This window comes from Homalodisca vitripennis, chromosome X (assembly GCF_021130785.1).
Source record: "Homalodisca vitripennis isolate AUS2020 chromosome X, UT_GWSS_2.1, whole genome shotgun sequence".
Classification (NCBI taxonomy): Eukaryota; Metazoa; Arthropoda; class Insecta; order Hemiptera; family Cicadellidae; genus Homalodisca; species Homalodisca vitripennis.
Genome location: NC_060215.1, coordinates 89,248,308 through 89,262,739, shown reverse-complemented (window position 1 = coordinate 89,262,739; position 14,432 = coordinate 89,248,308). Strand labels below are relative to the sequence as shown.

General features: G+C 32.4%; 1 protein-coding gene across 3 annotated transcripts in view; it reads left to right on the top strand.

The window, feature by feature from the left end:
* LOC124369323 (RNA-binding protein 26) overlaps window positions 1-13,645 on the top strand; it is a 126,344-nt gene extending 112,699 nt beyond the window's left edge. For all 3 annotated transcript variants that reach the window (XM_046827274.1, XM_046827275.1, XM_046827273.1), the window contains exons 21-24: window positions 9,587-9,695; window positions 11,509-11,675; window positions 11,839-11,920; window positions 13,366-13,645. In XM_046827274.1, the coding sequence (XP_046683230.1) occupies window positions 9,587-9,695; window positions 11,509-11,675; window positions 11,839-11,920; window positions 13,366-13,452 (445 nt within the window). In that variant the 3' untranslated portion in view covers window positions 13,453-13,645. The remainder of the gene's footprint in view (window positions 1-9,586; window positions 9,696-11,508; window positions 11,676-11,838; window positions 11,921-13,365) is intronic.
* Window positions 13,646-14,432: the final 787 nt, after the last annotated feature.

Below are 14,432 nucleotides of genomic sequence, written 5' to 3'. Positions count from 1 at the left end.
TCCGGTCTCTGACCGTCAGTCAGTGCCTATTGTCGCTTAATCAGTGGCGGTTGAAAATACTGCATTCTCTTCAATTCCAGTTCGGACTATCACGATGAAATAAACGCTGAATCGTTCAGAAAATGGTTTAAAAAACTGCTATGCATTTTGGAAGAAGGCTCGATCATCGTTATGGACAATGCTCCATACCATTCAGTACTCGCCGAGAAAATTCCAAATTCATCGTGGAGAAGGAAGATATTCAAAATTGGCTGTCTCGAAAAAACATACAATACTCTATGAAAGAAACGAAACCAGAACTTAAAATGGGGGTTCACCCATATAAAACCCAACAAAAAACTTATGAACTCGACGTATTAGCCAATGAAATGGGACATACAGTTGTCAGGCTCCCTCCTTATCACTGCCAGTACAATCCCATTGAAATGGTATGGGCTCAAATGAAGGGAGAGGTAGCACGTAATAATAAGACATTTAAAATAACCGACGTTGAGAAACTTGTTCATGATGCTCTGGACAAAGTGACTAAAGAAGACTGGCAATCAAGAGTTCAGCACGCAGAAGCCTTGCAGCAAGCTGATTTTGAAAAGGAATGTATCCGCACAAGTGTTGTAGAGCAAATAATTATAAACTTAGCAGACAATTCTGACACGAGTAGCAGTGAGGCAGAAAGTGAAAATGAAGAAGACTCCGAGGTTTTGGCTACGATATTGCCGCCTGAGAGCGAATAAATAATATACAAGTGCAAAGGTAAGAATATTATTAAGTCAATCGTGCTTTTTAACGTATTTCATTTTAAAATAGTAGGCCCTAAAAGTTATTTTGTGGAAAATTTGATTATTTCATAATTTAAAAATATAATTGTTCGATAATTTTAAAGTTGATTATATTGTTATATTTTTTTAATTATTTTTAATCAAGCAACACGTCATGCAGTGTCCAATATAAGCAACATGTATATTAATTTTGTGTGTGTTTAGTAATCGTTTAAAATCACTGAAAAGATTGTTGTATTGTATGGAAATAAGCAAGTACTTTACTCTGACTAACTGACGGGACGATTTGTTTGTTTTAATCGATAGTTAGTTTGTAATAACATTAATAAACTATACAAGTAATTTAAATACTCGTATAATATAGCAAACTGTCAACGCATTTTAAATATTGTTTTTCAATTATACTGATAAGTTTTAAATGTTCAGTATCAGTGTTAGTTGTGATAGCGCAGCAGTTTATCAGCCACAATGCGCCAGCCGTGCCGGGCGGCAGCGGCAGTTGTGTGGCAACGTCGCGCAGGCCAGTCCATTCTATTGGTCGCCGCCAGCTGCACTCTCTGGTGGTTCCTTGTATAAGTCCTTTAACTCACTTATGTTACTATGACATAACTCAATTGACGTACCGAGTTCTCTCTGTTCATTCTTCATTTCTCTGATGTCATTAGTATTACTCTGTAACAGCTTCATAATTGCGTTTAGTTTATCGTCGACTGACTGTAGAGTAGCCGGTTGCGGTACAGTGTCGTCTGCTGAAGCGTCGTTATCGGACTTGAGCGCTCCACGCGTCACGATCTTGGAACCACCTGGCATTGCAGACCGATGATGAACAAGCTCCGACAAAGTTAAAAATTGCAAAAAACCAGGATATAAATTGAAAACAACTATTTTTATGTAGATCACAATAACCTTAAGTTCTAACACTACAAATTGACCTAAAATTGATCACAGTACTTCAGTATTTCCCGGCAAACAAACACTAATTAACGGAGCTCAATTCGTAGAGTGTTACTCACATAGACTCATCCCCACTAATCTTTGATTCTGTGATAATTTTTGATTCTGCAGTATTAGCAAATAAAGTGTAGATCCTCACATTCCTGGTTCTGGTCAGGAATCAATGTCTTGTTGAAGTATTTGGGTGTAAAGGATTTAGCAAGTATTACAATATAACTGTCATTTGAATTAGTTATCTATGATTCAAATTACTAACCTTATTCCATTTTGAAGTTTATTAGTAAATGCCCCCCAATCACCTATGTCCACCCACTCAGTGTCCCATATAAACCATCTTGAATGTCCATCATTATTTTGCCACTTTGCAGACACTGAGATACAAAATTTACAAAAATACAATTATAGAAATAATCATACACTATAGCATATCATTGTAATAAATTCTTAATAAGAAAATGCTAAAATAATTTACTCACCAAAAGTTTAGTTGTTAAAACTAAGAGCCTATAAATCAAAAAGTTCAAAACAAAAAGTGTTTTAATAAACTTTTCACTTAGATAAACATAACTTATTTATTGTTATTAAAAAATTCAAAATAGCAATATTATGTTCAAGAAATAATGTAGAAAAAGAAGATGTTTAAATATTAACATAAAAAAGTATACTGAAAACAGTATTTACAATATACTGAACTTTTTACACACTTTTCTTTTAGAAAAGTCTTAGTCAGAAGAGCTGCTGGGGGAGGCTTGCCTCTTCCTTTTCCTCCCTTTTGCAAAAGGCCTCCAAAAGTGATCCAAAGAAGGGTAACATTGCTTGTGGATGCCACAATTGTACTGTGGGCACCAATATGTGCTTTTCTTGTTGCATACAACACAAACCCGATCATTCTTGTTGGGTAAGTGAGTAAGCTTGTGAGAAGTATCACCTCCTGGACCTGGTTGTGTACTGGTAGAACAGTATCATTTTCTGCCAGTGTCTCAATGATGTCTACAATGAAATTTCTTCTATCCATTGGTTGGTCACTGTTGTTTGCATACAAAAGAAAGGCATTGAATAGGGTCGTGTAGACAAAATTTAGAAAGATTGTCTTCCAGTCATTTCGGGTAAAAAATAAACTACCCGAAGACCCCCCCCCCTTTAGATGGTCTAATAAAAATCTAATTTTCACCCAGGGATCATAATTGGGTTGTCCAGGACGGAGAGTTGGTGCTATTGACAGATGTAGGTTAGAGTTTAACATGAAGTTCTTGTATGACATTACTTTATGGAGAAAAGGTATTGTCTGTGAGGCCCTAGTGTCCCAATAGGCTTGTAGATTATTTTGTCTAATCAAACCTATATTCAAAATACAAGCACAAATTTGTTTATGTCTAACACAGTTATGTCAACCCATCTTGTAAATCTAGAATTTGTTAACATTTTTTCCAGAATCTCTCTTTGTTTTATTTTTTTCTGGGCATAGTAGTTAGTGTGTCTAAATATGTGGTTCCATACAGCGTTAATAAAAAATAAGTAAAAATACTAAATTGGTTTACTATTTCGTGGTGGCACATTCTTTACTCCTGGCTGTCTAGCTTGAAAACTTTTCCAACATTAAATTCTGATTCGGTTGGGTTAGTCCTAAGCCATGTTTGTGAACGTGTAATGGTAATGCTGTATTTCCGTTATTGGTATTAGGCCTACCTCTGTTGTCAGAATCACCTGAGTCAGATAAAGAAATATTGTCTAGGTCAGGTTCGTATTCCTCGTCACTGCCCGATGAATAGTCTTGTAGTGATGGACTGTCTGGCCATTCTTCAGCTTCTAAATCACTGTCAATGTTCCCATCTTCTTCGTGAATCAATTCTCTCAAATCACTTGATTTACCATAAAAATCTTCCGCCATTGCACTAAATAAACATCGAAACAACACTGTAACGCACCGTAAGCAAAGGTGAAACGCTTGGGACTCACCAGCTGGCAGACAACAAAAGAGGAGAAAGTTTTGGGTCAGTAATGGGCAAAAATACCTATAGAAAATTATCGTATTGGGTACCAAAATACTTGTTCCATTACGGTCTTTCCAACGATATATCGATCAGTTCTATCAGAGATCATTCAGGAGTTACTCTTTTGCATACGTGTTTAATTCACTGGAATTCCAGCATAGAAGGTTAAAATTCCATCTGGGTGGAAAAAAATTTTGCAATAGTGATCTACATTTCAACAGATATTCCAACACGCTGGAGCTTTTGTCAGTCAAATCCCAGAGCCGCGGGAGTGAGGTTGTGTTTACCGTGATTGTCGCACATCATGGATTTCGAACAATGCATTAATACTTTTTTTTAAGTTGCAAAAGAATGCCAAGCACACAAAATGTTAAAATCTGTGTATGGCGATTATGTGGTAACTCGGAAGACTGTATACAAGTGGTGTGACCAATTTAAAAGTGAAAATGAGTCCGTTAAAGACTAGCAGCGTTTGGGACGACCATTAATTTTAAAAACAGATAACAATGTGCAAAAAATAGGGGATCACTCAGGTCAAAAAATACTCGCATGTCAAAGTCAAAAGTGAAATGTATGCTTGTGTGCTTCCTTGATTACAAGGGTTCATAAAGAGTGGGTGCCTCCTGGACAAACAGTTAACTAATATTGCTATAAAGAAATTTTAGAAAGACTGTAAAAGAGTTCTTCCGTGTCAGTGCCAACATTGCTGATAATTGGATTCTGCATCACGATAATGACCCATCCCATACTGCTCTTGTCAGTTCAGCAATTTTTAACCTCAAAACAAATTTTACTACTACCACAGCCACCTTATTCATTAGATATCGCTTCATGTGATTTTTTCTATTTCCAAGAGTCAAAACTGCGGTCAAGGGACTCCATTTTCAAACAACACAAGATGTCTTTATGTTATCTTAGTCCAAAAAGCTGTGACAAGGGTCTTGGAGGATATTACAGAAGATGAGTTCCAGAAATGTTACCATTAATGGCAGAAGCACAGGAAAAAGTGAGTGCAATCAGGAGGGAACTACTTTGAAGGAGACAACACCAAACTTGACTATATTGATAAGCAAAGTTTTTTTCACATCAGTCTCATTACTTTATTGTAGCACCTTCTATAACGTATAATCAAAATTTTACTTTTAAAAAATATGTAAAAGGTTTTGATAGATAAAGACTTCCATAGTGATTATCTATATTATTTTCTTACATATTTTTTGTTGACAAATAGGATATACAACACTAGTAAGCAAATGTTAATTGATTCAGATTCAGGTTTAGATCTTTATTGTCAATAGGCAACAATGGTGCAATAGACATGGTCAAATTTTACAATCATGGTCAATTATTACAACTGAAAAACTATTAATACTCATACATCTACTCGTAACAATATGGATTCAATAAAAACAGTCAACAAGCAGGTACAGTACAATATCATAACAAGATTAAAACAAAAAATTAATAAATAGACAAAAATAATAAACAATAAATAGAATAATAAATACTTAATACTAATTAAAATCTTAAGTCACTAATACGACAGACCAGGTACTCTTCAATGCTGTAAAACACTTTCTCTTAGCCATTTGCTTGGAATAATTTTAAACCTATTAGTAAATAGTAACTTCCCATGTACTTTCAGGTAACTTATTAAATAATTTCATTTTAATGTGTGTGTGACTCATTTTTGTTTTCTGTAATCTTATAGAAAATTGGTCAAGCATATATCTCTATGCCTTGTACTATACCTATGTACATCTTGACTGTTTTGATAATTACTTAAATTTTCTTTAACATTCAGTACACAGTTATAAATACAAATATACATACATGGCAAGATCATAATTATTTTAAGTTCTTTAAAAAATGGTAAGCATGAATTCCTATCACTTACATTTCTTATAACCCTTATAGCTTTCTTTTGCCATATGAAAACTCTTTATGATTCACTACTACTTCTCCAAAGTTTTATTCCATGGTTTAAGTTATTATGAAAGAATGCATAGTCGGCTGTCGTGAGACTCTAAACTTACACAGTTTCTTGATTTACAGAGCAATAAAACCACTCTTGATAATTTTGTACAAAGCTGGTTGAGATGACTTGACCAGCTAAGGGTACTATCCAAATATACACTAAGTAACTTTACCGGCCTAAAATTATGATATACTTCACTATTTAGAGAAAATACAATTTTTTCAATTTTATTCTTGTTTTTGACGATGGAATTATTTTAATGATTAGTGTTGTGTATAGTTCTTTTATTAAGTGCATGTTTTAGAGTTAGTGAAGTTGACACACAACATATTGGTTGTGATTCCTGACTTATGCATGCCACAATGTTTTGGTATGATTTTTTTATTTTAACCTAGTTTGTAATTATGGCTTAATATAAGCAAAGTCATTAATTGCAACTATAAATAAAAAAAGGCCCAACCAAGTACATAACTTTGAGGGACCCCAATTTGTACATTTCTAAACTCAGATTTATCATTTCCTTGAACAACCATTTGTTTCCTATCATTAAGGTATGACTTTACATCAACTTTAATTCCTTATTTCTTATTCCGTACACATACAACATTTTTAGAAATATTTCATGAGAAAGACAATCAAATGCCTTTGACAAATCAATTAGTGTAGCACATGTAATACTTTTTTCTTCAAAATTAAACAATATATTTTCAACAACTTTTTCCACAGCCTTGATTGTATTTATTCGTGGCAAAAAACCAAATTGTCCTTACATAGCAGTTTGTTATGATGAAAAAAGGTATATAATTGCTCTTTGACACAGTACTCAAATATCTTACTAAATATAGGTACTAGAGATACTGTTCTGTCATTTTCTGGAGAGTTTTTTCATCCCCTTTTTTAAAGATAGGTATTGTTTTTGTAACTTTATTTGTTTTTTGCATTCACTTTTAGCTGAATTATATGCTCTCTCATAATCCCTTTCATTGACAGTACCTTGACTACTCTTAAAAAATCATACAAGTACATTGTATAGTCCTTTTTTAATCCTGGTGTAAACCACTTAACCATTGATTTGCCTTTAACTGAGTTAAAACTAATATTTTTAACTACACATCATTCTTCATAAGAAGTTGTCAACAATTTAATAAAAATCCAAATCAATCCAAATTGTCAACGCTATGATACCTAGCCAAATTTGCCAGTTTATCTCCACGAGTTTTTTTTTCTTCTCAAAAGCAGAGAAATTCAAGACTTCTACCTTGGGTACTGTACTTAGATTGCTACTTTGATACTAAGATCTATTATCATATAGTAGAGCAAAAACGCCAGCATGATCTGACAAGCCAGTTTGTATTACATGATATTCTAAACTATTCTTTGGCCTGTCTGTTTCAATATTATCCAGGCAAGCATTGTAATGTGTACACTCTGTATTAAGACAGTATAAATTATAAGATCTTAACAAGTTAGGGATTAATACATTTTGAACATTAACGTCAATGTTAAAGCCTCCTGTTAGAATTAAGTTGTTTTTATATTTATCAAATAAAAATTTAAGAAAGTTTTCAAGTAAAGAAAGAAAAAGATGTACATTTGAATCAGGAGTGTGGTAATTTGTTCCAACAATCGTATTTATTAAAGCTATAAAAATAGTTGAGACTTCAAAAACATTGCTGGAACAAAAGGTATCTACATTAATAACTTTAAAATCTTTACCCAGTTTAACAAAAATACTGCATCCTCCTCAAATGTAAGGAAGTTTCCTGCAAAAACGCCATTACACTGGAAACTGAGGTGCTTCTAGATGCTCGTTTCCTGAACTGGTTGCTCCTACATTGTTTTGAAGCTGAGGTTCTGGCGTTGATGTAAAAGGTCCGGTTTCCTTCAATGTATTATTTATTTTCTCTGCCAACCATTGTTTTCCATTAAAATTTAAATGTAAACCATGACGAGTATATAGATGACTCGGAGATTTACTTGCTTCCACTAGAGTAGTGTTAACATACTTATCACTAAGTTCTTTCAGAAGTTTATTGGTCTTTTTAATCTCTTCATTGACACAAGACCACTATTTTAAATCATACCTACGAGGCAAGTCAACCAAAACCACTTTGGCATCAAGAGTTTCTTTAATCTATTCAATTGCAGCATAAGCCTCATTTACAGCAACATCACTGGTTCCAGATACTATGACAAGTACATCATCGTGGGTTACCTTTTCTCCTTCTATATTATGATAAGCTAATACTTGTCTAGTTCGTCCACCTGGTTTCACAAAGCCTACTGCCTCATACTCATCTTGATGCTTGTTTACATTCCATGTCAAACCTTTCCCATGACTGGTTCCCTCCCATGGCACACAACATTTTTTTCTTCCCGTTTACCAATTTAGCTATATCATGTTGTTTTTCAAAGTTTCATCTTCCTCTTCTAATAGTACGTTATAACGATTTTCTAGTAAACAAATTTACTCAATATTATTATTATTTTTGCGAAAACGTAACGTATTTTTCTTATTTGCCCCTTTGAATACAACCCTTGAGTATGGCTCATTTTTATTTGTAATGACAGTGTTTGACTTTACCTCAGCATAGGTTGATACTGAATGTATCAACCTATGAGAAATGTTCGGGAAATGCTGCAAACTGTCTTTTTTATAATGATGTAGTTTTAATGTTTACCCTTTTAACTTCTTCCATTTATCTTCTTAACTTAATAACTTCTTCTGTGGTTGATACCATTTTTTCAAGTTGTGAGTTTAAATCTTTTTGTTGTCTTATAAATTCTTAATTAGCCTGAGCTACTCAAGGTTTTAAAAATGTCATTTAAATTTATGACTTCCTTTGTCAATTCTTTGTTTAATTCAATAGTTACTAATGTAGTGTTCATTATGTTATCATCAATATACTCAGTTGTAGTGTTAAATTCATTGAATTTACCCTTGTTACCCGTATTTGTTGACTTGTAAATATCTTTAGTCACATACATATTACAATACCAGTAAATGTCTTCTTTATCGATTTTTTTAGTCCTCTTGACTAAGATTTATACATTTAACATCATTGTTTGCATCCATTGCAACGAATTGCTTTGACACACTTGCCAACATTTCTATTACATAGAATACAGTGATTTTTATTCTTTTTCATCTTGAATACCTAATGTAGCTGAATAAGTTACAATGTTCTTAGTTAAAATTAATAAAAGTAAGGTTTATAATCTCTTATGAATAAAAATAAATAAATAATAAAAATTGTATTTATTTTATATTAAAAATAATTATTTAATGAATAAATCAGTAATAAGTATAATTATTTGAAAATCAAACTGGAATTTTATGTCCTCTATGATCAGTTGATCTATTTGAACTTACTGTTTACTCAAATAGGTTTGACATAGTTTTCAACTATTAAAACTGGTAACAACTCTAAAGTATTATTTTGCTCCAAGCACTCTTACTTCTCCAGCAGATGAACTCCTTAATATATCAGTTGGTTTTATGACCTCTGTTATTTTTCTTAATTTTTAAACCCCTTTGGTTACATTGTTGTCTTTATAATAACCATATGGAAGTTACATTTGTAAATTTTACACATTTTACTTTTATATTTTCATTTAATGCAAGACTTTGAAATTAAAATTATTAAATCATTATACTCAGCTAAATTGAAAAATATATTCTCACAACTCAACAATAATTTTAACAGATAAACTTCTGAACATTCTTTTGTGAATTAGATTTTGCTTGATATTTTGAGCTTTATAATCCAATCGTTTTCCCAATAGATAAACCCTTTGAACTCCTCAGCTTCCAATTCAATTTATTTAATGTTTCAAGAAATATTCTTGGATAAATCTAAGGAGATAATCCAATGTGTATGTTTCAGGGGTAGGGGAGGTTTTAACCCTCACTCCACCGTTGACCACAGACCAACTAAATTGCTGATTTCCGGTTTTGAGAGTGACGACAAAGCAGAAATACTTGAACATTTCTCTGTAAGTACACTAGTGTGGAAGCAGTCTAATTGATTCAATATGATTTTTACTCAATTCTAATTTCAGGCTGTTGATTTGTATTGAAAAATCCAAGTGTGTCATCTGTAACAATTCATTTGGCCTATCAATACTATATATAATTATACTGAGAAATACTGTAACCATTATCAATCATTATAGGTCATCATTGATGTATTCATAGTCATCTTTAAACCACATACACCACCACACAATCGTTGTATAAATTATAAAACCGGTATCTATTTTTCTATTGTATACTAAATGAAGGGTTAAAATTAGAAATTATCCAACATTCCAGTCAGCCTCCAACTCTCATCACTTCACCCTTGAACCGGTCTTTGCTTGTTATCTCTATTTTGTTTGTGATTGGGTGAAGGATGACAAATTTAACACTACAGTATACATCACTGAATTTTGAATGGACTTAGGATATTTCTCCCAGTTGGTATTTAGATTATCAAATGTTTGTATTACAAGGTTTCACTGATGTTAAACTAAATTGTCATGAATGAGATATTTAAAATTATTTACTATGATCAGTACTTGATCTAAAAGTGTTGATGTGTCTTATGCAAACAATGTCAAGTTAACTTTTCTATATGGATTTTTAACATGTTTGTTACCAACATGTATAAAAGAATCTTCACCACAGTGCAGCGCCAAATGTAGTTGATGCACCAAACTCTTTCCATATGCCAACACCAACTCTTGGGATGAATGCACTGGATGAACACAACATTGTTTTATTTTCTCTTGCAGCCATTAGGTCTATGTTATCAACTTAGATTTTGATTTTAAGTCTACAGGAATTGTTCCACATGGTCCCTGAGTGGGATAATTTGTATTGGTTAATTTGGCATCCTTATGGTGTATGTAAATTTCCAGCAAACCCGATTTAACAGGGTGTCGAGATAGTGTGTTTTTGTTGATAAAATATAAGTTTGCTTTATAGCAGACATCAGTCTATAAAAAAGTAACCTGTTTCTATAGATTGCAAGTAATTAACTTAAAGAAAAGTTTAATTTATGAGTGAAAATTATATGTGTGTTTATTGTATTACATATGTTTAATTGTTGTTACCCTAATTGCTGAAAAAATGTTTTCTAAGTTAGTCTATGGGGAAGCTTATGTCACCATGCTTGGTCTGTGATGGAAGATAAGTCCAACAGCACCTGTCAGTGAGAAACTGTTTTGTGTCAACTGTAATTGATGCATGTGTTAATGCAAACCTGACTCACCTTTCCTATTCGCCCATTTTTTTGTGAGCTTTTGCAAAAACAGTTCTTTCTCCAGCCCAGATAATCCATCAACAATTTTTGTTTTTACCCAGTTGTTAAGAAATAACTACACAACAAAATAAATTTCACTATCACAAGGTATAGGTTATAATGCATCCTTTATAACATAAGTACAAACTCCAATTAGACACTAAAGTTACAAACTTACTCAGAAAACTATTTATATGTGGTTTAACATAGTATTAAAAAAAAATCATAACCAAAAACACAATTATAAAATAGACAACATATTCCATATAGTCTCAGTCCAAACTAAAATGCAGGTTTCACTACGGAAGGAATGTCTATGTGACGATTGAAGTTCAATGAACCTTCACTGGTGATATTTTATGTCCCTTCCTCATCTGGAAGGTTAAAGGTAAGGTGGTATACAGAAAAAAAAACTAATTTTTATATATGAGTTAATCAATGAATTATCTCATTCTAATTTAAAAAATGTAAATTAAACATAGAATTGATCAATAAATGAAAATAATACTATGGGGTATTTCCAGAAATTCGGTGAAGTAGTAGATCATGTTTGGGATGAGGCCACTCCAGCCCTTGTTGTCCAGTTTAAGACCCGTAAAGATGCGGAGACGGCTATGGCCAAGGGCCGCAACTTTCAGGACCGACTGATGACCATCACGTGGTTCAATCCTGCACAAAACATGGGCATGAGGTAAGTTGATTTAAAATCTCTAAAGGCTATAAGCCATATAAAGTTGTGCTTAGTAACAACCAAGTAATTATAGCGTAGTGCATACTGACTTATTATACCACTAATTTACAGTTAAGATTATATTCTTAAAAATGTGCTTAATAATGATATTATTGTGTCCTAGGAGTTCAGGGATGCGGTCAGTTATTCTCCTCAATGATAGTGTGGCTGAACTATTGTCTGAACATGATGATGAGGAAGAGGCGGTAAGTAAAACCTGTATATAGTAACACTAAGCTTGTAGTTTCAACCCTTATATCATTGGTAGGTGGCTAAAAAATGCTTGTTATATAAAAATAAAAAATCATACCATTATTATCAGCTGTATAGTTATGGAAAATTAAATACAATTTAGAATCTCTGCAGCTCTCTGTTGACCTGAGGTCTGCTATTGTTCTTATTTCCTTTTATTAAGTTTTCAGTTATTAATTTTTAAGAACACCCTGTATATAACCAAAGCTATAAAGATATAATTTTAAAGGCTAGAATGAAAATAAAAATTCTGTGGAAACAAATTTTTAGTTAGAATCTTGAAAACAAGCAATTAGAGCCTGTACTGAACTTTTATATTTTTATTGAAGGTGTATTCCACATAGGAAACTAAATAGAAAATCGACGAAAATCAAAATCCTGTGAGTAATAAATTAAATATAACAAGGTGCTCATTGACATATTTTTGCTAAAAATATTGCTTATATATTTTTGTATGAATAAATTGTATTTTTTTCTATAGCATATTTTGTTTGTCTATAGATAGGCCTAAAGCCCACAAAGAAATATGAACTTAGTTATACAAGTAAATGATGGTTTTAACACTAAAACATATCATTATCTATTTATATATAAAACACTTCATAATACTACTAAAAGTAATCTTTAGTAGTATATTATCTAAAAAAAGGACTTACTACACATCACAAAAGTTACAACTCAGGTAACAATAAACTTTGAAATTCAACCAGGATGGCTAGAACAGCAAAATGACTGGACACCACCCCTCCTTGTGTGAGGGAGTAATTGCCTAAAACTTTGTTTTAAAATTGTTGCCAACCCCGCAACACAAAATACAATCTTGAAAATTCTTTCAATGTGTTCGATAATCATATTCAAGGAGTTTTCTTTTACTATTTAGATCTATCAAATTATAAAGCAGTTTATTACGTTTTCCCAAACATGTTTTATGCTATTTACCAGACCGGATGTAAGGGTTTAGAAGAATGTTTATTGTAAACAAAGTAGAACACAAAATGAAATGGCAGGTACAGTGTTTAAAAGATAATTAAATTCTACATTTAGTGACAATTGGCAATGGTGAGTCATGACGTATTTGGTAGTTTCTTCAGACCGCTTGCACAAGGTTTCGAAATTATATTTTTGAAAAGCGTAATATATATGTGTGTATATATATATATATATATATATGTGTGTGTATATGTGTGTATGTATATCTGTAGTTTAAAACCTCCTGAATACATTGGTATAAATATCATCCAGATATCTTGCCAATAAATAGTACTTTTACCCAAAAACCTGAAGTACATCTGATACACAGCTGCTTTTAAGCGCATATGAGATGCGCTTCGTATAGTGCCAGGGTTAAATTAATATCACAGTACCTAAGAATAGCTTAACCAAACTTAATATTTTACAGTTGAGGATAAACTTGGATTCGAATGAAGATTTTTTACTGCAGGATGAGGAGGAGGAAGAGGATGAAGAGAGGTCCTGGAGGCGATAGCAATGAACCTTGTTGCTGCTCCCTCCCATACTGTGATGTTTAGTGTTCATCCTTGTACAAAAGAACAGATTAGTGTATATTGCTGAAGTAACCACTGTTCTTAATTGTATATCAAGTATCAATGTATTCTTGATTAAGTGTTGGATTAATGTTGGTTATCATTGCTTGAAAATACATATTATTTAGCAAGTCATCAATGGTTTATTAAAACCTGGCTGATTTTGTCAGGAGGTTGTGTATATAATCTTTGTATCATACTTTCAAAAATGTTCTTTAATCATCTATCACAATTTTTTTAATTTTAATTTTTAAAGCAAGTACCTACTTAATAATTAAGTACCAAATCACATAAACTTGATTACAAACGTTAATTAAACTATCAAAGATAGTACCTGAGACTCTTCATAAATAATGCAGAGTGCAAAATAAGACACTTTGTGTTATAAATATTCAATTTTTGCATAAGAGTATTTGGTTACTAAATACACACATTCTTTTTAGAAAATATTTACTAAAATACCCATAGTAGAGATATATTAAAATTTAGTAACTGTGGAAAACTTTTTTAGTGTAAGTGACTGATAAGCAACAATGGTAACCTGTGTGAGTACCAAATGTGAGTGTTTGGATTAGTTTTACTTAGACAAATTTGTGAAATGTAGTGGCAAATGTTTCCACTGTGTACATTAAGAAACATTTTCTTTGAGTTTCAGTTGCAGAATTGAAACCGTTTTTAAGTTAGTAAATTGTCTACGTAAAAAGTATGCTCAAAGTTGGCACTTTTAAAATGTGTTGAAGCCATAAAAAACTTTCTTTGAATTTAAGTCTGTTTTCATTATCAAGAGATAAAGAAAGACATTGTGATGAAATCTATTTAGTGACCAAACACTTAAGAAAGAAACCTGGAAGTCAATATCATCAAAGTATGGATGTTCTCCTATTGTTTCTTCAGTAGTGTATAATAATACGATTGATTGTTG